Here is a 27,396-nt window from a genome sequence, read left to right as displayed (position 1 = left end):
CTCTGCATATCACCACTCTCTAGGCCCTACAATTTTCACTTTTCAGGCTACCTTCTGCTCATCTAGTCCATAAACCAACAGTTTTTCTATGAGGACCTCATAGGTCAAAAGCCTGCATATCAAGATGAGGGGGTAATGATCATGCTTCTTGTAAAATTTCACCTCAAGAGACATTCCTGCTCAAATTGACTCACACAACTTTTTTGAAACACAACTTTTTTGAAACACAACTTTTTTGAAACACAACTTTTTTGAAACACAACTTTTTTGAAACACAACTTTTTTGAAACACAACTTTTTTGAAACACAACTTTTTTGAAACACAACTTTTTTGAAACACAACTTTTTTGAAACACAACTTTTTTGAAACACAACTTTTTTGAAACACAACTTTTTTGAAACACAACTTTTTTGAAACACAACTTTTTTGAAACACAACTTTTTTGAAACACAACTTTTTTGAAACACAACTTTTTTGAAACACAACTTTTTTGAAACACAACTTTTTTGAAACACAACTTTTTTGAAACACAACTTTTTTGAAACACAACTTTTTTGAAACACAACTTTTTTGAAACACAACTTTTTTGAAACACAACTTTTTTGAAACACAACTTTTTTGAAACACAACTTTTTTGAAACACAACTTTTTTGAAACACAACTTTTTTGAAACACAACTTTTTTGAAACACAACTTTTTTGAAACACAACTTTTTTGAAACACAACTTTTTTTTTGAAACACAACTTTTTTGAAACAACAACAACTTTTTTGAAACACAACTTTTTTGAAACACAACTTTTTTGAAACACAACTTTTTTGAAACACAACTTTTTTGAAACACAACTTTTTTGAAACACAACTTTTTTGAAACACAACTTTTTTGAAACACAACTTTTTTGAAACACAACTTTTTTGAAACACAACTTTTTTGAAACACAACTTTTTTGAAACACAACTTTTTTGAAACACAACTTTTTTGAAACACAACTTTTTTGAAACACAACTTTTTTGAAACACAACTTTTTTGAAACACAACTTTTTTGAAACACAACTTTTTCCAACAGTTTTAAATACTAATTTGCTATTAGAAGTAAGGGCAACAAGATCTTACACACAAGTTCTCTGCTACTAAATAATAAAGGTTGCTCAATGACATGATGCATGTTCAGATGAGAGTTTCTGAAGTATGAATCACAGAAAAATCTGAAATCAGTTGCTGAAACCAACACAAATACTTTTTATTTGTGGGATGCCATTTTACATCAACACCAGCAAGGGACCTAAAAATCAACTGAATGAACTCATGTTAAGTGGCATAATAGTATTTTCATCAGATTGCAAGTCACAGGAGTGTAGCACATCTCATTTATGTAGTATCCAAATAACTAAGACGTAAAGCATTCACAGTTACAGGTTAACTGCTGTTCCTGCAACAGCAGTATCGGTAGGTACTATTTTGTGACAACACACGTACACATGCACACACACACACAAAGAGAGGGATGGATTTAAAAAATAAAACAAAAAAATATCAAGCTGAGGTTTGGGTTCAATTACAGAAAACAAACTATTTAGTTTGTGGATAGATTCTGTACACTTTTACAACAATATGAAAGGACAAAATATAAGGCCTAGAAAGAGGTATTTTAGCAGTTATAATTAAAACCAGGGCACAAGCTAACCTTTAAAGCTGTCTATATGAATTCCAAGAGTATTAAACAATTTGTTAGACTTGTGATCAAGGGTCAACAGAAATCTGGGAAAAGCTTAACACAACTGAAGTCCATTTCTTGCCCTTCAAAAAAAGTAACTTGGGAACATTAACCAAGAAGCAATAACCTATAACTGATTTTGATTGTGTGAGCATATCTGTGATGAAATAAAATGCATGTCTTTGTGGTGAAATGGGAGAAAAGCCTCTACAATATTAGAAAATGTTACACAAAGATAACTCAAGTATTAATTGTAGCTTAAAGACAACTGTAAACAGGCTTTAACTGAAAACTCAAGTACATAGAGGATTCTAATATACTCCACGTTCTTCAGCTTGCTTTCCTTGAAAAAGATAAAAAGTCAAAAAACAACAGTAACACAGAATTATATTAATTTTTTAAATACATAATATCACTTCACTGTAGAAGGAAATTTGATTTGTGGAATGTTTTGGTTACTAATATTAATAGAATCTTTTAGGTTGAAAAAGATCCTTAAGATTGAGTCCAAAGGGCTCCAAAAGTTTGTCATCTATCAAAGAATGTCAATTGCTACAGTCTCTAGATGTTGTTTTCCTTTCACTAACTGTCTTTCCAATTTACATCTCCTAAATACCAAAAATGAATTGTACATTGATCATCAAGTTTCTGCTGAAAGTACAGTAATGGTACACCAGAAAAATTAGCATATGACCTATGACACTTCCTCAGGAATGACCTCTCAGTGTCTTATCCAAGAAGTCAGCATATTCTGTACATTACTTTTCAAAAGGGGCAAAAAAACCACCAAACCACAACAACAACAACAAAAAAAAACTATCTACATCAACTATTTCATGGCATAATTAACAAAAAAGAAAATGCCGAACTTGTACTAAATGCAAGTTTAACTGAGTAGGTTAGCTAACTTTCCACAATTATTTAAAAATGAGCGGGAATTTCTCCAAAATACAGGAGCAGGCAATGTTCAGATCCTCTGCTTACCTGCATATATAGCAAAATGAGAAAAATGGATAATACAGGGAAGCTCACCGAGCCACGCGGGTCCATTTTAGTCTATCTGTTCACCATAACTTTCAGCAAAGCTGTTTACTATCTGCAACTGAATCTGTGCTCTACTTTATGAAGATGCATGTTTATAAACCTGCTGAAGGCTACAGATTCACCCTGTCTGCAAGTGGAAGAAAAAAATTTGCAGCATCTATCTGATTCACTTCCAAACAAATCCTTCCTTTCCATCACTTCCAATTACTTTTACCCAAATTAAGAAAACAAGTTTGTTTACTTATACAGCATGAGTACTTCCTGAGGTTTCTTTTCCTCTGTTTTCTCTGCTTTCAATTAAATTTTGTATTCTGATAAACATTAACAAAACTTGGAAAAAAAGGACCTGGTTGAGCTGTACAGATTTCTGTTGACCCTGTTATATGAAAGCTATACCTGTAACAGTAATAGATTAGATGTGTCTTTGGCTCTTGCTTCCATTATTGGAAGCTCAACTAATTGTGACATACAAAATCTTTTATGCAAGCTTGTATTTGTTGCAGGATTCGTGCCAATTTGTGCTGATCAGTTTTCCAGAGTCAGTAACTAGCTTAATGTTTAAGAGCAATTACACTATTTCACTTAAAATCTTGGCAATCACAATTTAGCCTAACGTTAAAAGTTATATTGCTTCTAAATTCATTCTTTTAAGAACTAAACCAGCATCTCCACTGATACTTCCTTATGGTTATACTATGGTAATAAACACATTTACAACAGAAGTCTTAGTAAAATGTGTGTTTTTGTAAGAGGCTTATTGTAAACATTAAATAACACACTCCACTCAATTAATTTTTTGTGCAAACTGGCATCAAACATGGAATTAAGGTATGCATATTAGTAAATGAGAAAGCACTGACTGCGTATGTTTTACCACTACTAACTTTAAAGAGTGCTATTAAGTGTCACGGAAATACGAACAGAACTGTTTCATGGGAAAGGTAGTATTTTCTTCTTCGCATCATGAAATTCCAGGGTTTGTATATGCATACATATTGTATACTTATTTATATACAAATATACACAAACAGACACAAACGATTTTTGTCTTTGGCAGCTGAGTTTGAAAAACCAACGACAACAACGAACAGATCTGAACACAACTGACCACCTGTAGCACCACAATTACAACCTCCTGGTCCAGGGCAGCAAACTAATGTGCTTTTGCTAAACTGGGCTTAATCCTGAAAGGAGTCAAGTTCATGACAGTTGTTCCTGACTTGATGGCAAGAATAAAACCTTCAACACAGATGAAAATTTCACATTCAACCTAAAATGCTTCCTTCCTCTTCCCTTGGATTGCATTCTAGGGAAATAACAAAACTGTCAGTACCTTGGAAAATATTTCTACAGAAAAGTAATGTTATTCTTTGTTCCAAAACATCCACTGGCCCTTTGTTGTTAAATGCTCCGTGAATCAATATGGAACATTTTAATAAATCCTTAGAGATCAAAGTTTAATAGCACCGGATACTTCAAGGACCTATTTATAAAAATCAACACTCGTTACTTAATAAAGAAGGGTAAGGCAAAGACAATGTGACAAAATTACAGAACTTAAACATCATTCCATTCACCCATTTTTCCCCAAAAGAATCACTAGAACCATCCTATGCAGATAAAGAAATGAGTGAAATAGGCAGTGATCCCTACTAAAAAGTACTGTCATTTAATGCTGGTGTTTAAAATGCCCATTGCCTGCAATGGACATTCTGCCAGGAAACTAATCCCCAGCATGAAAGAAAAAGTAATGTTTTGACTATTCAAGATCATATTTTTTCCAATATCATATTTTTAATTACTTAGAAACATGAAGTTAGAGGCCCTTGGAAAGACTAAAGTTACAAACAAAAAAAAACCCCCAAATCTTTATTATCTATACGCTAGGGGTAAGCATACTTCATTACCCAAACCACGAATTTCAGCTAGAACTTTCTATTTCACTAGATCAGAACCTAGACCAAACACTCTTGGTACACCAAAAATTAAAAGGAGTATGCCAAAGGCAATTTACAAAAGTCTAAAACCCATTTTTAAAAGGTACTTTAATTTGTTCATTTGTACCTGTAATGACTACTGCAGTTTTAACATTAAAAAGTCAGTACTTTCTTCTTCAAATGGAAATCATCTGTGGCATGTACAACTATTATAGTGTTTTAATATTTATATGCATATTTATATTTTAAGACACCAATGTTTCATTCCTATAAAGCGTTAGCTCAGGTTTGGCTAATTCCGGTGAAGAAAGTCACAGCATGTCTTCTCTCAGAAACTGGCATCTCAAATAGTAACATTGAAATCGACAATAGTTCTTCACATAACTATGTCCAAGCGGTCTGAAATGCTACAATTGAGACCAAAAGAAAAACAAAATAACTAAAGTTTCAACAGACATGTAAGTGTTGACTAGAAATATGCCACAAAATTATTTTACAATACATTTCTGCAGAAATAATCCCTAGGTGAAGCTTTTTTTTTATACACATATACAAAATTTAGACAGCAATATACACATCATCACAGTGAAGACGCTGGCAAGTTCACCAATCTGTAGTGTAAATACAAAATGCAAAGCAGCCTTCAAAGAGAACAATGCTAAAGAGCAAGCATAGCTAGCTTGTTAAATAGCAAACATCAAAAGTTCCCTGTCAAAGGGATGCAGTGCAAGAAAAGCAGCATGCACTTTGATACAAATAGCAGTTTATGGCTAATGGTTGACATAACTGTGGCAACAGTGATTCTTGAGTAGCTGTGCATAGTTAAACTCCTATGTCATCTGTTTTCCTTTATACCATTCCACAAACTCATCCAACAGCACTGGCCCTGTAGAGAGATCACATAACGGTATTTTACAAAGTTTCGTAAAAGGACACAGAATGATTATTAAGCTCAAAGAAATAAATTATTTTAGAGCACCAACACATGGTAGTACTTACAGGCTCCATCTTCATCATAGTTACTGAGGTCAAGGTTAATTGTTCTGCTGAATTCAAGAACGTTACACCATTGGTCCTTATTGATAACTTTGTATTTTGATTGCTGCTTGAGGCAAGAAACAGAAGTTACTAAAACATATTTTCAACTGTCTCAAACTCAGATTTTCTTAAAGAAAATTTAAACCTTGTAATGCATTATTATTTTAATTGGTATGTCATCTAAAACTAAAGAGTAAAGAAACCACCAAGTAGTCAAACTAGTGTTGAATAATTCACGTTTCTGATTAAGACATCTTTTAGTGGTCAAAAATACAGCAATAAAATGCAAGTACAAAAGCAAATTAAAGATTTTCTATACTTTGCCCTGCATTAAAAAAGGGATTTGGGTAAAAGGAACCAGTTATAAGTGCTGCTTTGGTGGTTACTATATTCTAAATCATAACACAGAATTCTCAGCTATTTTCATTCTACCTCTAGTTAAAAGTATCAGAGAAGACAAATCAAAAAAAAAAAAAACTAATTCTGTTTCCAACTCCATACCTCTAGAAACTGATGAAATACTGGAAAAAGGGACCATGTTTTTCCTAAAAGAAGGCCCAACATACATTTGGCAGTATTGATATCTAGGCTGCGCTGATCCTTTTCCTGCATGAAAAAAAAGGAGAAAGCGCATGATTCCAGGATTTTTCACTTCCCCCACACCTCACCCATATACAAAATAAATTAACAAATAAATAATATATAGCACTATATAACAGTGTTTTTTAATAAAACACAACCTCCCAGTAAAACTTCCTTCCTAATAGCTAACAGTTTGCTATACAGAGATGTTGCTTTCCAAAAAAAACATCACCACTCATGCAGATGAGGCATACACTCCCGTTTCTGACTTCAGACCTCACCAGAAAGCAATGGTCATTAGATCCACACTCATATTTGTACATAGGCCTCTGCACAGCCACACATCTCAAAATAGCATCGCTGTATGTATTTTCCACAGTATTATTACAGCCACATGGACTGTCATTAGATAGTCAGTGCTACTTGACAGTTGCCTAAGTATGCAAGAGGAAGCCAAGGAGGATGTTTATTCTGTTATTCTGACTGCATGAAATTCATATGAAATGAATTATCAAATGAAAAGAACATAATACACATTGAGGCTCCTCTCAGAACTGTCCCAGTTTTAGTTCAACATAGCAGTAGTACATTAAGGCTTAGGTAATCTGTTTCTGCTAAGAAAAATCAATAGCATCTGTACCCAACAGGTTTGTTACATCTAATCAGTGGCAAAGTTAATATATTGATAACACAACTACTGCACATCTCAAAAGTAACATGTGTACACCTAAGATTCAATTTTGTTATTTTAAGTAGTTTATCCATCTTCATTTGTTGTCTTGAAATTAAACAAATTTTGGTGAGAGACAGGATGTAATCCCCTGCCCTTTTATTCCTCGATTATAGCACTGATCTACAAATCAGAAGTTAAGGAAATTCCAAAAAAATAAAGTTCCATATTAGCACTACTGAAGACCCTAATTTCTCTATATGTACACTCATGATTGCAGACTGAAAAGTCTAAATTACCAAAAAAACAGGGATATCACAGAATGGGTAACTGGGAGGGATCACAGTGGGTAACCTAGCCCAACCTCCCTGCTCAGCAGGGCCATCCTAGAGCACACTGCATTGCATCCAGAGGGTTCTTGAATATCACCAGTGAAGGAGATTCCCCAGCCTCTCTGGGCAACCTGTTCCAGTTCTCAGTTACCCACACAGTAAAGAAGTTCTTTCTCATGTTCAGGTGGAACTTCCTGTGCATCAGTTTCTGCCCATTGCTTCATGTCCTACTGCTTGGCTCCACTGAGAACACCCTGGCTCCATCCTCTTGACACCCTCCCTTCAGATACTGATAGACATTGATGAGGTCATCTCTTCTCAAGCCTGAACAGGCCCAGTTCCCTCAGTCTGTCTTTTTACGAGAGATGGTCCAGTCCCTTAACTACCTTTGTGACTCTCCACTGGACCCGCTCCAGGAGCTTCATGTTTCCCCTGTCCTGAGAAGTCCAGAACTGGACACAGCACTCCAGGGTGTGGCCTCACTAGGGCTGAGTAGAGGGCCAGGATTACCTCCCTTGACCTGCTGACAAAGCTCTTCCTAATGCATCCCAGGATCCCATTGGCCTTCTTGGCCACAAGAGCACACTGCTGGCTCATGGACAGCTTGTAGTCCACCAGGACACATCTCATATGGAGACATTCAGGATACTGAGAGTGTCAGACGACAGAACATTAAAAGAGAGAGAGAGCTACCCAAGACAAAGGAAATTGAGCCCTATGCCTAACCTGTACAAATGCAGCTGTATGTATTCTAGAATACACATCTTTATTAAAAAAAAAACAAGCTCAAATCAAAACTGACTTGTCTTTTATCATGTAAGAAGGATGTGGTAGAGCAAGATCCCAGTTCTCAGGCAACAAATGAATGCTTTAGCCACAAGGTCTCATTTCATACAAAACACTCCTCAATTCTTAAACTGTGTAGACAGAATTTAATGCATATTTGTTTTGGAAAAAAAGTGGGGAGACCAACAAGTCTGAAAACCTGAGAAGTTGTTTTACATTCTGGGCACTAAATCCAAGAGGGACTTAGAGAAAAAAAATTAAATTCCAGGATGAACAAAGCTTTTCAATTAGTAACAAAGCTGAAAAACAAACCTGCAAAGGCATTTTTGTATTATGACATGAAATCACAGAATCTGTGTCTCAACGTTTAAATTCTTTTTCAAGATCACTACCATCGGTTTGGTATTTCTTGAAAAAAACTCACCCACTATTCTCCTTTTAAGTTTCTGCACTTACTTTTGACAGGTCATTGGCTGGCACAGGTTTGCTCTCTATCCCAAATATTTCATCAGTATCTTGTACTTCTTTGGCAATGCCTTTGCATTTTACATTGAGCAAAACTGGCAGAATCAATCTTCATACAGCGAAGGAAGAATTAAGAGGTTGATACACCTTTTTTTTTCCTCTCATGCTAATATCATGCATTTTCTCACATTCAGCTCTAAGTTTCCTTGTCTAAAAGTGAACTACTGTAAATCTCTGCATGCTGACATGCAGAAAGCACTGCTATATCAAAAATCTGAGCTGCTTAGGACAGACTTTATCAGAACTGCTATCACTTCGATTTCTTCTTAATTTTTCTATGCTCCTTTTTTTTGCTGTATATTTTCTTGATACACTTAGTTCTTTTGCACTGAAGTTTGAGCTTCAGTTTTGCCTTTTTATGTAAAATCTTCTGTACATTCCATCATGGTAGCAAGACGGACGTACAAATTCTATTTCAAAATGTTAATTTAGAAAATTAAAGTTCTCTTACTGCTTTCTTTAAGTAGGAATAGTTTTACGTCTACTATGGGTTCCATTACAGGTACAATTTTATCATTGTATACATATTTTATAATGTTTTTCTAAAAACATTTATAATGTTTTTACATTGTATCATACCCAGCTTTTATCACATTAGCCATTTTTACCACCTACTGAAATGCCTGATGTGTCTTCCTGTTTCATCAAATTCAAAGTGTAAGAGGAAAAAGCACAGTAATTATAAAGCCAGAGGGAGTAAGGGGTAAAGCTCCAATGTGCAACTGAATCAGGCCTAAATGGCTTCCCTAAAGTCATAAAATAGCTTGAAGCAGAGACATAACAAAACACGTCACTAAACCACTAAACATCCTACATCCTATATAGGTTTCTTTTTCAGTTATGGCATCTTGCATATTCCATTTTAGAACACAACATTTGTCAGAAGCTATCTTGAGTGTTACCTTAAGAGAAACATATTTAGAAGTGTACAGTCTTTCAACTATTATTTATGAAAGTAAAGGTTTTAATTTCAGATGCACAGTACTTACCCGTGCAAAGTCAAATGCATATCTATAAATAAGTTTAAAATTGGTAGGCTCATTTAATAAAGATCTCAAGTAATCCAGAGAATTTCTCAATTTTTCTGTAGTATCACATCTACAAGACAAACACAAAGTGAATTTAGAGTCTGAATTCTTATATGGATGTCTGATGTCTTAGGAAACAATCTCTAACATATCCCCACCAACGTGTTCAAAACACATCACTCTGTACAGAGGCACATTTATGAGTTTGCATACAATGACTTACTAAACCCACAGAGTGAAACAAAGCAGCAAAGTCTTACACCGGGACTCTGATAAAAAATTGACTGGTTTTGTAGAAAATGTACTCTCCAATAGATTAAACTAAGAGCTTGTCTAAGCATGGCAAACAACCAGCAAACCACAGTAGTGAAAAAATTCTTCTATAGTCTTGCTGAAACTATAGAACTTCCTACACAGTTTTTTTTTTCCAGTCTGTTCTGGAAGATAAATCAAAACACAGTTCTTTGTTTCTTCTAATTCTCTATGAAACATGTGATTATTCAGCTGCATTTGTTTTAATTATGCCATGAAGATAAGCTCTCAACTGGAGAAAGCAACTCTTAGAAAGAACACTGCAGAGTTACAGAAAGAGTTTGTATTATTTATCATTTTAAGCCACTATAAAACACACAATATCTAAAAGACAAGTCCAATCCAGTGACATTGGAGAAGAAACAGCACCGAACCTCATGACATTTCTGTATCCTTGAGATTGCAGACATTTTAATCCAACTGTATTTAAATGTGTTTCAAGTTGTCTCTAAGTGACTATATCACCATAAATCAGACCAAAAATATATGACTTCTACTCCACAGCAGAGTTCTCTAATGTTTTGACTCATAACACCTACAGCAGTGTTTTTTTCTAAAAGCCTGTGTTTACTATAACAAACTTAAGAGAATTTTCAAAGCACTTACTGTAGTGATGTCATTCCTTTTAACCATTCTTGTAATGTAAAGTAGCCCATGTTTTGTGCATCCAACTTCCATGCTAGCACGAGCATAACTACCTGAGTTAGAAAGAAAAAAAGAGGCTGAAAAGAGTTAACAAAAACTACATTTTTTAAATAACCACTTTTTATTAGGCTAAAAATGCTTTACTTGTATAAATGGGAAGTTCAGATTTTTGCTACACTACTTTAGAAGTTTAAAAACCCCTGAAAGTGACAAACCTGTACATAATCCAAAATAAGAGAAGGTAACGGTGCAAATATGTAAACATCCACCTGAGTTACCAGTAGGGATTTCAAGCGAGTTCGTACAGTCATTTAGTGACCAATACAGTGAGGAAGATGAGTTGGTGCAAAAAGTACAGAAAAGGTTTCCCAAAACAACTACAGAATTTCAGTACCAATTTGACAAGTTACATCCGACATTTGTTAAACTTTCAGCTGGATGAACATCAGTTGCAATCCACAAGCTCTGAAATCCAAGTATTCTAAAGCTAATAATGATCCCACAACACAAGCAGATGTTAAGTAAAGCCAGGTGAACTAACATTAACGCACATCAAAACAGAAGCTGATACATAAATACTGCAGTTTTGCCCAAAAGGAAACAGTCTTTTTACATCGCACACAGAAGACCAAAGCAATAAAGATTTTAGATAAAGTGATATCATAAGATTATTATTATCTTACTCATGAAGTTAAGAAGCCACTTTTGACAATACAATAAAATCTTGCAGGGCAACTGACCCTGCAGACTGGAAGAAAAAAAAATAATCAAGTAATTTAAATTTGCAACTCAGTCATTAACTAGCTAATGTTAGTGCAGCAGCTCTATACGGTTTTTAACATGAAATCAGAATACCACCTTATATACTCAAATGTCAGGATAAATCACAACATTTATTATAGTAATAAACACTGAAATTAGCAAATTACATTTAATTTGTCCAGTAAATCTTTCAAAGTCACAATTCTCATTTTACTCAGATGATGCTTCATGAATTCTACATAAGATGGGACTTGCAAATACATTTAAAGAGCAAAAATTAGGCACTATGAAAAAGCCTGTGAGAGGCACAACTATTCTTTTTTAGATTTTATTTACTTATATAAATATACACACACATATAAAATACATGTATGTAATTACGTATATTCTAGATTTGTGTTTTGAAATGGTATAATGGGAGTTGCCCCTAATGCTCACAATATTTGAAATCCCTTTCTCTCCTAGAAAATCCAAAGAAAATATGACTTGTTGTTTTGCAGTCGCTGTACTAAACCTTGAATGTTAACTCATCGATTCAGAAAAGACAACCATCAGCTTTCTTTTTTTTTACTTAATCCTTTCTCGGGTGGGGGGGGAGGGGGGGGCAGGGGAGTGCTGGTGGTAAAGTGAAAGGTGGCAGCAAAGACAAATCAAGGTTTTGCAGGTTGATAGTTTGCGGTTTAAATAAAGGCAAGTTGTTCCCAAACGTGTTTCCAAACTTCCCTTGTTTGTATTTCTTGAATTTCGTTAAAAACTCAAGATTTTTTTAATTCTTGATGGAAAAATAAGAGCTATAAGACTGGATCATGTATAGCAGATTAGGCATCTTTTAAATGGACTCTGAATGGACTCTGAACTTACATTTTCTGGTTCAACTCCAATGTCTTCACAAAATTTCTCCATACCTTCTGGCCCTACAATGTCATCAGTGCCTGCAAACAAAATGCATTTTACTTATCTTTAAAAATCAAAATAGGGTAACATTTACCGACAAGAGAAATGCAATCACACAGCACAACTTAACTTTCATACAGTTTGTTTGTTCTGACATGCAATAAATATTTCCACACTTACTATCAGACTTGGATACACTTAAACCTTTATCTCACCTTTGGAAACAGGGAAACTGTAAAACACTTTATATTCCTGACAATTATTCTACAATTATTCTGATATAATCTTGGAAGTGTAAATTAATAAGATTTTTAATAATGTACTTAAGACTAGTAAAACATGCATATAATATTACCACACTTAAATAAGTGGACAATGGTTAGTGAAACTAATTTCTTGGCTTGAACCTCTTATTTTATCATAAGATCATATCACATAAAAACATGATGTATAGCTATACAGGATACAGGACACTGTCATTCCCAAAATCTCATTCCTTATTGTCTCATATAGTATCTTTATATAATGTTATCTAGAAAAAACAGCCCAAACCAAAAAATGCATGCTCCTGTTTATTCATATTGCTATACCATGGCCACACACTATCTGAATAATAGTAACTGCAGCAGGAAGACAAATTACACCTATTTCTTTGCATACTTAAAAGGAAAAAATAATAATAAAAGAAAAAATATAAATGCTACTAAAATGCATTACTAATAAAACTTGCTCTTAAATCAAGATACTTGTCATTTTCATAATACTCCTGAAAAAATTATACAGGCATTAAGAATTGTCCTGTGCAATTTTACTTTCAAATACATTTTATTCGAACGTTTTGTTAGAATTTTTACTCGTGGTAAAAGGGCTAATTTGAAAAAAAAAAAATTACAAGCTGAAATGCCTACTTTCATCCAATATAAAGATCACATGTGCAAGAAAAAGAGGCTTTATAAAGGGAAGATCAATCTGTGTTTTATTATTAGGTGACCCACTATTCTAGAAATAACAAGGTTTAATTATATCTTTTCCCATCTTCTCATGACGGCCTCTCAGTTCTCAGAGTGTACACAAGTCTTTTTAAAGACTCATTCTGTAATGCAAAAACACACCAAGGGGAGAAAAACAAATGCAGTGTCAACCGTCTGCATACATAAAGGAGAAGACTCATGAAGCAAGAACACGAGAGATTATTCCTTGAAAATTCAGTTTTTAGAATGTTACTCAGTACTGTAAACAGAATCGTACTCTCCACTTTTCTCTGTTTTATCTTGGTGTGTGCATCCAATGGAAACCCCCAAGTTCTTTCACATACAGCCTTCCTTTCATCCTTTCTTTCCATGAAAGTCTTGACAAAAATGAGTCATGCCTGTTGCTAGAGCGAAAAAATAAATCAAGCTGGTCAGAAAGGCAGAGAATCTAACAGGTTAGATTTGGCTTGAATTTGTCTGAATCTCCTCTCACAGACTGCCACAGACAAGTGAGATCTCAAAGTATTTAATTTCATTTATATAATTTTATTAGAAGAAAAAAATGCTTTATTACACAGATTAAGTCACTCTTCATTATGCTTAAGAAGCAGACAAAACAGAACAAGCTGTGAGCCACATTATCCAAGACTGCACCAGAAAACTGCAAGATGATGTTATTTTTTTTGTTAAACAACTGTTTCACTTCCTTTAGGTCTTTACAGTCATAAGATCATTTTCCCCCACACTTCAAGTTCTCCCTTTCAGAAAAACACATGTAAAAAAATGAATACAACAACCAACTTCACTATTAATGGATCACCTTTTGTAACTACAGATAATAATTAACAATCCTAGAAGTAATGGCAGGAGAAAGTCCCTCACAAGGGCACAAATAAATAATTCAGCCTACCTTCCCTATATATTGTGAGGGAAAACTCTGTGATAAAACTACTATGGGATACTTGAATTCATTCATTTTTTTGCTTGAAACTCTAAGCAAATTCAGCAGGAACAAAACAAATGTTAATACCTCCCTCACCTTTTGTTTTTTTAATTAAAGACACACAACTTCACCTGAAGCATAACTCTGAAGCATAATTCTATTTAGCACTAACATGGCACCTTCTGTATTTTTTTTATAGAATAGAGGTAGACAAAATTGCACCTTGAACTCTTCAGCTTCACACTGCACAGAATATAAGAAAAGTTTCTTTGAGACTTTTACAAAAAAGCCTCTATATTCAGTCTTTGGAAAGCTCAGTTAATGTAATTTTTGCATTCCAATATAAATTAAATTTTTATTAGTAGGAAATTTAAATTTCACACTTACCTGCATATTCATAGAACCATTCTAAGCATCTCTTACTTGAAAAAACTTCTTCCTCTGCTTTTATTCTAGTCGAATCATATTTTCTATACATACTTAGAGAAAAAAGAGAAATAAGTAATTAATTCATCAACTTTTCTTTAAAGCAGTCTTTTAGACAATAGCACTGTAAGCAGAAATGTTTTTCCTTTAATGAATCAGTTTACTCAACATTCTGCCCTCACGTCCAGCCACCTGGATAACAGAATAAGAATCACTGACCCTAAATACTGTGTGTGCTCAGTCTGTCACAATTCAACTGATTTATAACATTATCCACATACATGACCTTCCCCAACAACAAATATAGGCTAGCTCAAATTCAACCTCAAACTGTTCTGTGTAAGTTCAAGTAAGGCTTGTACCTCACACCATCAGTCACCACAATGAACTGATGGGCTGCAACCTAGCTGTGGGTTTAAAGCCAGAATAATTCCATGTCACAGCCAACACAGTCCTACCTCTAGATGCATACACACTTTGTGCACTTTGAATTATTAACTAAAGAGAACTGTGCTCTTTTTGCCACCTCAAAAAGTCCTATAAAAGGCATAAAGACCAACACAGACATGACTCACACTTATTCTAAAGCCAGGAAGATGGTAACACAAAAGAACCACAGAGAAAAGTTCCAAATCCTCAATGACAATAACTCAAGGAACCTCATTCATCACGAGGTAAAGAGTCATCTGAAAAGCTAGCCCCTAGAGATTGCCAGCAGGGCTCTTCTCCTTTGACAAAAAGCATAAGGAATTTTAACTATGCTAAGGAAATGAATTTAACATATGAAACACCTGAAGCACAGAAGCCATGGCAGAAGTTGGTAAGTTACTCTACCCTGTTTAGACTTTTCTGAAACAGAGATCATATCATTTGTGCCTGCTAGAGGAAAGAAACTCAGCAGTCCAAGTAGTTGTCCATTGGTGTATATGCATTCTCTGACCCATTTCCACCACTCTGCAGCAGCTTGGGCTGAAAGGTTGAAAAGAGCAACAAATAAATGGCTTAGTCTAGAGGAGGTAGCCAAGAACAGCTCTGTAAGTGTTCCAAGCATGCAGACCTTCCTCGTATAGTATCAAAGCCTGCTGGGGAAGGACACCAAAGTGGATGATTGGTCCAAGGAGAATCCTGAAACTCCTTGATGAAATTAATTTGGACTTGATTTCATCACTGTTTTGTCCTTCGAGAAAGACATGTAAAAGATATCTAGACTCATGAGCCTAGAGTACACTGATCCCACTACCTTCCACCTAGCTCAGCTATCAGCTGTGAGGAACTGTAGCTAGAAGTTAATGGCACACAGATCATCCTAGCAGGAATTCAAAGAACTATTTCATGTTTATTGCCATAGTTCCTTTAATGCAGCTTACCTCAAGAAAAGTAATAGTAGTCAGTACAAAATTATAAACTGCTAAGTGGAAAACAAACACAAATGAGGCTCTTAGGAAATTTCAAGATGGAAAGAAAAACTGACACTGTACTGAAACACACTGATCTGCAACCAACTGGAATACCGTATAGAAATGCCAGCAATACAAGTCTCAAACACATATACTAATATATGAACAATTTTAGGATGGGTTATTTTCATTTTGAAATCACTTTTTTTCCATTTGAATTACCTACTTTGTATAGGCCTTACTGCAGTTGCAAAGGGAAAAGGCTGACAGCACTGTCCAGTAAGTAAAGAACTAATCCAGAAGGTTTAAGTCTGAGTTGGAACAATTTCATTTTTTTTTAACAGGTCTGATAACATTTTCATTCTTGCAGAATGATAATTATGAAAGACCTATCCAATAAATTTTCACCTATTCTGAATTCAGAGGAATCAAAAAAGTACCTTAAGACAAAGAAAGGAGGCATTCTGTCACTTTAGCAAAAGTCTGATTATTCATTATCCTCTTTTTGGCGCAAACAAACGTGACAAACACCAACTAGAATACCAAGCTGGAAATTGTAGCAGGAGCTAGTCAACATCTTATTCTATTCTATTTATTCAAGTCTGTAAGAGCACTGCTGGGAACGAGGACACGCAAAGCTAACGTGGTTCCAAAGACAGATATTCTTCACAACACTTAAGGTTTTTTCTTGCAAAGGGATGATAACTAATTGCCTTGCCCTGCTTGTTCATGTTCACCAACACATTACGCTGTCAGTATGTGAACAGTGGTTTTGAGAAAGAACCCTCAAGAAACAGATCGACAGAGCTGTAGGTCATCCAGGTATTAAGGAAAAAAAGGATTCCTGCATCTACAAATAGCAGAGCTGAATACTGTAAACTGAAATAAGACACCAATGACAGCAGTATGTGTAATAGGAACAGTAAGTGAGAACAGAAAAAACAGTCCTTTTTACACATTCTCTTCATCTGTGCATAGCAAGTTTTCAGACGACTTTATGAGACTGAAAGTCATTTATTGTGTTTAAGGCTAAGGTCATAGTTTAGGAACTTCAGGAAACACCAATATTCATTAAGTCCATGTGCCCAAAATCTCACTAAGTAACTCCAGTGAAAGCTCTCTAGTCTCAAACTTATGACTGTGCAAGAAGCTCAACATCTGACCAGTAGAGTTGGATTTTTGAGAAACCAGAACTGATTACAGATCTTCCAGCCTGTGGTGGATAACTCAGAAAGGATATAATCTTGAGCTATCCCAGTCTCTGCCACAAACTAATTAGCCAGACACTCATTAAAACTGCAGGTGACACTGCATAACACTTGTAACGAAAACAGACTATGCATGGCCAGAAGTATAAAACCATGCAACAAAAGTGGCTGATCAATCTCAGATGCCTTGGATGCCCCAACACAGATTACATATTCTACAAGACAAGGATCACTTGAAAAAAAAAGAGTATGACAAAAATAAGTGACACCAATACCAACCCAGTATTAGTGATCTCTCGTGTATGATGATGAACCCTTTTCTCTCCCTGCTTACTCCAAATATGAAATGAGCTTCTTGCCCCAGACTAGCGAAGCCAGCTAGTTCTACTAGCAATCTCTTAAATGCCTGGTAAAGCAAGAAGAGCACAGAGATTCAAACAAGTCAGTAGACAAGTATCTGAGATTACAGCACAGCCTAGGAGAACTCAGTTCAATTATCACAGCAAGCCCAACATGGCAGCACAGGGTAAAAGTGTTTCCACAGACTATGTCCACTGAACTATCATTGATACAGACAGTGTTAACTATCGTTAATACAGATTTGATTGTCTCAAGAACCATATGGGTAGAAGAGAAAAACACAAATTGCCAGGCACATCAGGCATCCATTTTGTATCTTACAATATTTCTCATCTCTTTGGAATTTCACATACTCCAAGATTATGTGCCTTGTCTTTGTTCTAAGGACAGCATCTCTTGCTATGCAGACAAATACAAACTGCCAGAGTGCATAGGGTAGATATCTGAATACTTTGGGAGCACCAAACATCTCCTGAATAGATCCAAGTTTCAAACAGCAAGTCCTTAATGGCTTACAGCTTCCTCAAGACGCCCAGCACTAGTACCTTCAAAGAGATGCACAACCATTATGTCAACCAAGTTCTTCTTGAAAATTTGCTTCCACAAAAGAACACACTGCTCAGAATTGAAGGAAAAAAAAGGAAAAAAGAAAAAAAAAAGGGGGCAGGGGAGGGGAGGGTGGTTGGGATGGGACGGGGGAAGTGAAAACCCCAGGGATACCTTCCATAAAGGAAAGGCAAATGAATATTTGGTACTTTTGCTACCAGAATTTGTACCACTGTCAGAGAATGCTGATACTGAAACAGGACTGCTAAAGGACATCTTCTTCATCATCAGAGTTAGAAAGGGGCATGCACAACTTTTTCCCAGAGTACCTACTATACGTGTCACTACTGGACAATAGCAAACTACAAGCCTTTGCATTTAGAATTACCCTTCCATTTCTGAACCATGACGTGCTATGCATCAAGAACAGCAAGGAAAAACAAAGAAGCATTACCTTTGGGTAAAGACTATATATTTACCTCTCAGATGAAACACACATGCAGCTACAATAATTCAGAAAAATCCTCATTTGAAAAAAATTAGTTTTTATTAGTTTAGCATGACAGTGTGTCAGGAAAGTGACAGCAGACTTCAAAAAGCATTTCTTTATATTTTAACAAATATCCCTGTAAGGAGCATTTAGCTTTTTCTTTTTTATTATCTCTTTCTAACAGCCATTTTGCCAACTAAAGAGAGGAAAGAATATGGGACAGGGTACGGAAAAAGCAACATGAGATGACCTGTCTAAATTTTATAAAAGTGGTACCAGTTACTTAACCACATCTAAATGAAATAATTTTCTCAGAGATACTTGCATTTCCATCATGACCTACTAGCTGACTCATAACACCCACGTTTAAACTTATATTTAAAATATTCCTATGAGCTAGGGAATTGTAATATACCGGCAATAAAGATGAGACAAATGTTGCTTATAAGTGGAAGTGCTATAGGTCAATATCAACAAAGCAAAATTTAAAACTGAGTGTCTAGGCGTTTCATGTTTCTTTAAATACAAAGTCATCCACATCTTTTGCAGATTATTTTCCTCCCTTCCTAACTGATTTGCTAGGAAAGCAAAAGCATGAAAATTCTATCCAGCTATTATTGTGGGGTGACTAGGCAAGTCATTGTAAGAGTACATGGTTGCTACAAGGAAAAAGAACAAAGTAAGGGTAATTCTCTTCAACCTACTGCAGTCTTCAAAGCTGGGTTATCTACTCCTGCTCTGAGCGTGTTTAAACTATGCTGGAATTTGTTAGACTTCCACCCGCAGCCCCTCCCACCACAGCACCTCTGGGCTGTGTAGTTCCAGAATACTCAGACTAAGATCAGCGAAAACATGGAGTTTAGGTCATACAAAACATTCTCTTCATGGTGAAAGCTGGTAACAGCTCAATGAAGGGGAGTAAATAAAAAGAAAAAAAAAGAAGAAAAAAAGCTACAGTTGATTATAGCGAGTCAAAAGTTAACCTCTCATGAAGATTTACAAGCTGGTCATTTCAGATGGACAGCGTTTACTGAATAAAACATTGAGAAATTTACCAACAGAAGCTTTGTTCCTAACAACCACAACTTACTCAAAACTTTTGCCTGATTTCATTTGTGCTTTGTACTGAACAACAAATTGCTTTCAGATTATTTGTATCTTGAAACACGCAAACTATTGATTGAAGAAGATGCCCTATACTACTTCCATTAATTCTAATTAATTAATTTAAATTTTTGGCTGAGAATTTTCACTAATGCAGCACAATGAAAGTATTTTTAATAAAGCCTTACCTATTCACTCACAATTATGATTCTAGCAATAGTTTCATATAAGCTGTAGTAGAAACAAAGGAGTGGGAGAAGAGATATTTTACAATTGGCAGTGCGTGACAAAGACTCTTTAAAGTAACCTCAGGACCAATTTACTTGACTGTCAAGTTTTATGAACGAATATGCCTTATCTCTCTATTTAAAGACTTACAATCATAACTAAAACGTTAAATGAACGTTTGGAACTTCATCAGGCTTACTTAATGAGCAGTATGTGTAACAATGCACATGCTGATAGTCACATGTCTCATTTAACTGAAGTTCACTGAAAAGGTATAGAAAAAGGAAAAATTACACTTGTGTGTAATTAAAAATCGGTACTTCAAAGAAGATCCAGACATCTATGACAGCTGGTAACAAGGGCTGTTTGCACTGGGCAGGACCAAGCCAGTCAGTAAACAACAACAGAACAAAAACAAATCAACTCTCAACACTGAAGGTTTTGAAAAATTCCAAGGTTAGTAAACCCCATGTTAAAAATATTTTCAAAAATCACATTTTCCCACTATAGAGTATGGAGCTTATTATTCAAAAAAGAAAATCTATTTTTCATGTTAATAGGCCCTTATGTGGTTCCTACACACATCCAAGATAAATTGAACTCTAGATCTAATTGTTTGAAAACATAAATTTCAGGGAAGCAGATAAATATTCCTAGTTTTCATCCTCCTAAGGTGACAATATCCATTAATGTATGATTTTTGCCCCCTCAGCATGATTCCAGAGAAAGGAGTAGAATTATTTTTTAAACGAGACTGTCAGAAAAAGAAGACATTCCATTATGTAGCTCATTTTTCCCTAAGGAAGAAGAAGATATTTGTGTAACAGATACACAGCATTAGACAATTAGACAGAGAGGACTATATTTTTACCTAGCAAGTATCTTTACATGAATCTTGCTTTACCTTTCTGAAGACCCTTAACACAGTGATGGAAAAGCAATGTATAGAAAACATAATTTTAACCTCAATTTGAGAATACTCTATATTGTGACAGTTTTAAGTACAATGAAGTCAAGACTGTGACGCTGAGATGAAAATACAAATTAAGTCTTCAAGTCATTATGTTCTGGTTAGCATGTGCTAAACTGTTTACTTCCAACAGCTATTCTTGAAGCCAGGAAAAATCTTGCTGTGGTCCATAAATTAAAACACTGAGTTCTTTTCATTATACATCATCTGGTATAAAAATTCCCTCCCACTAAAACACTGCATTCATGCATGGTTCACGGTGACACTGTCACCATTAATTAAGAGAATTCAAGCTCTTATACAACAGTAGGATGCTAAAGAATATGTTTGTAATCTTCCATAATCAGTCCGTACACAAGATCAGCATTTCCAAATAACTTCACTAACAACTAGATTTGTTCTATGAATGTTTTTCCTCACTTGCCAGTCATTATTCCACTAATCCTTCCACAATGAGGCTGTATTCCTAACAGTCTGGAACTAAGGGTATAAGGTTTATGACTTTAAGAGTCTTTAGAAATCATCTTCTCCTTCAGCAGAGTCCTGCTGAAAGAAACTTTCTGGAAAGAATACATATCTCAAAAATACTATCAGAATTGAAGAGATTATAGGAAGGAACCACAAATAGTGAAGACTGAAAATATCACCCAACAAAACACTCCACGTAAGGATTAAAAAAATACATTATTTTATGGACAAACCAGAAGCAATCATCACCATTCAGTCTGAGCTGTGGTAACACCATTAATGATGACACTCCTTTGAAAATCTTCAGACTACTACCTAATATTTTTGCACTGAGAACAAACAGGAGACTTACAATTACTGAATTTATTTGTTAATGTTGACTGTATAAGTATGCCACTGTAACTGAGAAACATACAAAACCTATATCATTCCATTAAATGTCTGAGGTGACAAAGAGGAGGCAACAAATCACCTCTGTTAGGAAGTAGTCTCTTTTGGAGGGGACACGTACTTTTTCAGACACTGACTACCTTTCTTCGCTTAATACCAAATTCACACAGACTAATGTCCCTTGAATGCTTATCCTGAGTTACTAGTATGCAGCTTCTAGGAAGTCTGTCTCTAAAACAGAAACAATAGGAAAAAAAACTGGGCCTAGAAGCCCCTTATCCCACAAACTGGCATTCCACTATCCAACTGTTTTTATGGTATACAGCATTCTCTGCACACAATGTAAGCAGAAATGGCTTTGCAAGTAACTAGGTCTGCTACAATACATTGCTGTAGAGTTTCCTGATTTCAGATTGATTTCTGCTTGACAAAATGAGATGTCTGATCCAAAGACCAAATGTGACAGGCATGAACTTCATCTGACAAAACAAGCATGGAAGTAGGAAACAGCGTGCTCTTTGTCTAACCTGTTCATAGAAGGTTACAGGGGCATAAATCCTTCCTTGAAAGAAAACAGAGCTTCAAGACTGGTCTGAATGCCCAGCAAATAATTTCATATTGCCAGTCATGCTGAAATAAAGTGTTTTCTTGAAGACCAAAAAAAGAAGAAACTTATACACTAGGAAGCAGAAAAAGCCCAAAAACCTTTAGAAGACGGAAGTCAGATAAAAACTGGAACCACACTTAGAGAAGGATATTCCCCTGTGGCCCATAACTAGCAGATCTGGCTTCACCAGTAATTCTAAAAGCAGGCTGAGTCTTCCTTTTAATAAAGCCTTACATGGCAGTAGAACGAAGACTAGATCCATCAGTTATAAACTGAAAGGCAGATACAAAAAAATCCTTCAAATAATGCTTTCAACAAGCTCTTAAAAACTATTAAATAGTTAGACAGTACTGATAGAGCAGGAAATCAGTTTGTTATAATTTTCTTATATATTTACACAAAACCAGTATCTCTCACAGACAGGTTTACTTTCCAAGGGGGTTGGGTTGCTTTTTTCTATGAGTGTCTTGGCTAAGGCAGGTAGAGTTCAGTTTTGTGAACCTCTCTACCTACATTCTAGAAATATTCTGTCCTCATATCACTTCCACATTTTATGCGCATCTTTGAATAAGGTGTAATATCCTCTATTAATTATTTAGCTTTTATATTTTACTATTTCTGAAAAGCAACAAAAAATATTAAGAACATGAACTGCTTTTTTGTTCTAGCAAGTGTTACAAAGCAATGAAAGGGAGTTGAAATCTTTCTTCTGCATCAACAGATCATTTAATAAATTCCAGTGCAATTACAGTTGTGCAACCCTATTAAACACAATGGAGTTACAGAGGCATAACCAGAGGCTTAATTTGGCTACCAGCATTTTTCTTACTCATGTTGGAGAATGAAAAGGAAAGCACCCAGCCTGATTTCAGGCTGACAGTTAGGAGAAAAATGCATCTTTTTAGCTCCCTGAAGGTACTCACTATGGAAGCATGTGTTTTCTGAGTGACTGGTAACACATGAATGTGATCAAGCTCAAATTCCACTGACTGATGCAGTGGTAATCAAACTTTCTGGCTGTATACGCCACTTTTCAACATCAGGACAGTCCTGCACACATCATGCAGGAGTGTACAGTTCTGTACTCCAAGTTCTGAATTCAGTGCACATAAATAGCAATTATCTTACACACAAGGAGCACATTCAATGGTTTCTGAATGACTGAGACTGACTGAACGTACTACACATACTGGAAATCCAACAGCTGCAGAAGCCTCAGCTATCAACACCTATGCCAAAAGAATACACTGCTCGTGCACACAGTTATAACCCACTTGGCTTCTGTTCCGCAGTGGGAAGCTGAGCAGCACTACCTCAATCACCACTGCACCACTGGCTATCACCTTATCTGGGCAATTTTCACCTTTTCCTTACATGATCAGTATCAAATCACAACATGACAGGGACAGACTAGCAGGATCTCAAGTAAAAGCTGAGTGGACTACAACTACATTAATGTTTCTGAGAGGCTTGAGACTGAGAACGGCCAATCCAGATCTTATGCATGTATATGGGAAGATGTTACTGTATCTTCTAATTGTTCTTGAACAAACAAGTATGTATTTTGACAGCTGGCAAGCAGAGCAAGGATAGTTCCCTACATGCTTGTTGTACAACTAGAGAAAGGTGAGATGCAAACTGAATCTATATATGCTTATCAATACCCCCCAGTTCAATTACCGGCTATGGTTCCACATTGAGAAACCAAGCAAATTTCAACACCATTTCCATCAGTATTTAAAAACATGATTATATCAGCTATTTAACTTTAGATATTCCATCAGTCTTAGCTCATGGTAATATGACATACCCATCATGTCTACTTTTCTTAGCAGATAAATCATCTCCTGCTGCAGGTCTCCTCTTTTTCCTTGGAGGCATCACTTTACTAAAGCAGTCTGATGAACTGCAAGACCGGAGACTTCCTACAGAGGGAATTAAAAACACCAGTACAAACAAATGAAACTGTTGCAGGCCAGTTAAACTGCATCCACTAATAGGCATATTACAAGGGGAAGGGAAGGAAGGAAATTAGTGGATTTAAAAATTACAAAAGAAACAGTCTCCTTTCAACAGCAAAATCCATCTTTACATGGTATTCTACGACCAGATTTCCATCAAGGTCAAAAGTACTACACCAAAATGTACAGTAGTGCTAGTGTTACTTCAGTCTAACAGCAGTCAAGAACTGAAACTATCCTGAAGAAGTATTTAAGTCCGCAAAAAGTCATCCTTATTTTTAGTCATTTATTCAAATCAGAACTTCTAAGAGTTGATCATTACCTTTTGAAATACAGATATGACTCAAAAAGTAGAGCACCTACCTCTAGAAAACAGAACCCTTTCCTTTTCAAGGCCCAGGCTTTTTGTGACAGAGAGCAAAAGGTAGGAAAGGTTTTGTTTCTCTGTGGTGAGGATTTTTTTTCAGGTATTTCAGGGAGGTGGGGAGGTGTGTTTTTTTGTTTTGCAGGGAGTGAAAGAGACATTCAGAAATGACTAGAGGAGAAAATAAGTGTCTGGCTGTATCACTTGCACTGGATAATTCCCAAAGAATGAGGGTCCCCAAGTAGGAAAGAGCCAATTGAAGACACTGATGCCAATCAAATGGCAGTCTTTCCATCCCCTTCTCTCAGCTACATACTCCCATGTCTCTGGTAACTATTCATTGTGCCTATCCAGCTCACCAAACCTGTTGATAATTAACCCAAGAAAAAAAGAATAACAATTTTCTGTACATTAGCACAAGAAAGAGCAGAGGACCAGCCCTTTTGACCACAGCAAGTCATTCAATTGCCTTTGCTGCCTCATGAAAACAGTAGGCTAATACTTCAGGCAAAATTTTGTCCTAATTTCACATACTGAAGGCCACACTGACACCTGAGAAAGGTGCGTGTAAGAGCAACTCAAAGAGCTATCAAAGCTCTAAGTGTAGCTCTAAGTGTTACGCGAAGAATTTTAAAAGAAAAGGAAGAGAGAGGAGAGGTATAAATATCCAGACACAAAGTGATGCCAAAGACTTGCCAGAAAATATTAAGAACTCCAGCATGCCTAACCTACCTTCTCTTTGCCACAACAGCATCCAAGTTTAGCTATGCTTTATTACGATGCCCACAAAATCTTTTATCTTAAATTATAGCACAGAAACAAGCAATAAAACTTTGACTACTTTTTGACACCAAGGGAGCAGACTGACACCAGAGGCCCAATTCCAACAAATACTAATGGCAATCTTTTGCTTACCTATTCTTCGTATCTTTGAAAGGCTCTCTCCTGTTATAGGAGAAACACATGTAAGGAACCTTAGAGCCTCACAGGCTTTACTACATGTACGTTATTTTAAACATGCATCGAAACTTATACATTAGAAAGTATGGATTTTTAGGCAAGATGTTCAAACCAGTTTTTACACCAAGATGAACTAATTTAGTTTCAACTAATAAAGCTTTTGCACTAAGTATGCCTTGTTTGGTTTTATCTTTATATTCATTTCTATTAAGAAGAAAATTAATTTCTCTTGTTCAAGAAATACTCTTTCCAATTCAAAAATGCTTCCTATATATTCCTTGGGGTTTTCTTTTTACCCTGAAGCTCCCTCCCCAGCATTCTCCCAGGAAAGTATGGCCATACCTACACTAACTTTCAGAAACAGAATTTTAAGAGTATTGTAAATTCAAATTACAATTTAACTAGTTATCAAAAAAACTTTCAAGTATTACACTCCATAGATTATTATCACACGAAAAAACCATAATGGTTGTGTCAGAAGCACTGTCCAGAATGCATTACAAATGGAAATTAACAACAATAATATTTTCTTCTCACCAATATATTTGAAACAGTTAAGTCAGAGACTATAAAAACCTCACAGTACACCCAATGTATTTTACTACAGATTAAACAAACTAAGTGACATGACCTGCTGAATGTCATTTGTTCTATCTGATAATGCCTGCAAATTAAAGATACTGGAAAATTGTATTCCCCTAAGTTATTGCTTATCGCTTTTTAGATCAAATCTTTATCGCTTTTTAGATCAAATTTCTAAAGACTCTGCCAGTAATAGTTTTTTTAAAACCTACACAAACTAAAAACACTTAAGATGACAGCAGAATGTAACAGATGGCTAGAAACAGCCAACAGACTCAAGACACACATTGAACTTAATAAATGAAAATGTGTGCTAGTGAATACCTTATTTTAGAAAATATGTATGTACTTGAGTACAACCTGTAGCTATCTCATTCTTTTGAGAGCAAATGGATTGTTTTCAAGTGCCTTTCTGTTAAAAAAATAAAAATCCATTTGTGATGGCCACAGGCATTGGATGCTGACAGAATACAAGAAAAACTACTCCCACTCCGGGTTTGTCCAGTTTACTGGTCATTTGATTGTGAAAAGAAATTTGCAAGGCCTCTGTGAAAAGAGAAGCACAGCAAAAGACGAAAATAAAATAAATAAAAGTATAATAAAACAGGGAAATCATTTTGTCAGACCTGCAACCCATACAAACCAAAGAATTTAACTCAAGAATTCCTGCTTGGAATATCTGCCTCATTAAAATATATTTTCAGGAAGATCTGTGAACTTGTATTAAAGGCTTAAACTGATAGCACAATTCACTGTAACCCAATTTCTCCAATGACTCCTATGAAAAACTTGTACCCTTTCTTGGTTTGAATGTATCTAGTTGCAGCTCTCAAACTGACAGAAAAGTGAAGAAAAGAGACAGTTCAGAAGTTGGTAGGTGGCTATTAAATGCACATGTACACCCCCCTCACATACTGACAGCACACAGACACCAGAGGGACAAACATATTGTACATTCTTTCAGAGATTTAACATCTTAATAACTGAGGTTTGGACCAAGTCTTTACTATGCTTTAACTGTTGAACGATCTCTAAACTACCAAAAACCACGATATAAGAATGTTACTTTAAAAGTATTTCCTTTTGTTGTGAAAAGCAGTATATTAAATTTGAAGGGCAGTTATAATTTCTCTGTAATAAACTCTGAAAATT

At 35.6% G+C, this 27,396-nt stretch overlaps 1 protein-coding gene across 3 annotated transcripts in view; it reads right to left on the bottom strand.

Annotated features, from left to right (window-relative positions):
• Positions 1-1,215: 1,215 nt before the first annotated feature.
• The window catches only part of DCUN1D4 (defective in cullin neddylation 1 domain containing 4), a 40,537-nt gene continuing 14,356 nt past the window's right edge, over positions 1,216-27,396 (bottom strand). Inside the window, exons 4-12 of one of the 3 annotated variants that reach the window (XM_027735907.2) lie at positions 25,618-25,647; positions 24,188-24,302; positions 14,571-14,662; positions 12,237-12,307; positions 10,575-10,666; positions 9,618-9,726; positions 6,235-6,339; positions 5,695-5,797; positions 1,216-5,581 (exon numbers count right to left, since the gene is read on the bottom strand). In XM_027735907.2, coding sequence (XP_027591708.1) covers positions 5,526-5,581; positions 5,695-5,797; positions 6,235-6,339; positions 9,618-9,726; positions 10,575-10,666; positions 12,237-12,307; positions 14,571-14,662; positions 24,188-24,302; positions 25,618-25,647 — 773 coding nt within the window. In that variant the 3' untranslated portion in view covers positions 1,216-5,525. The remainder of the gene's footprint in view (positions 5,582-5,694; positions 5,798-6,234; positions 6,340-9,617; positions 9,727-10,574; positions 10,667-12,236; positions 12,308-14,570; positions 14,663-24,187; positions 24,303-25,617; positions 25,648-27,396) is intronic. The other 2 variants (XM_027735908.2, XM_027735914.2) reach the window with 2 other exon arrangements.

Source organism: Pipra filicauda, unplaced genomic scaffold (genome assembly GCF_003945595.2).
Source record: "Pipra filicauda isolate LSUMZ 115617 unplaced genomic scaffold, ASM394559v2 scaffold116_size3395265_pilon, whole genome shotgun sequence".
Lineage (NCBI taxonomy): Eukaryota > Metazoa > Chordata > Aves > Passeriformes > Pipridae > Pipra > Pipra filicauda.
This window is presented reverse-complemented; position numbering and strand designations above follow the sequence as displayed.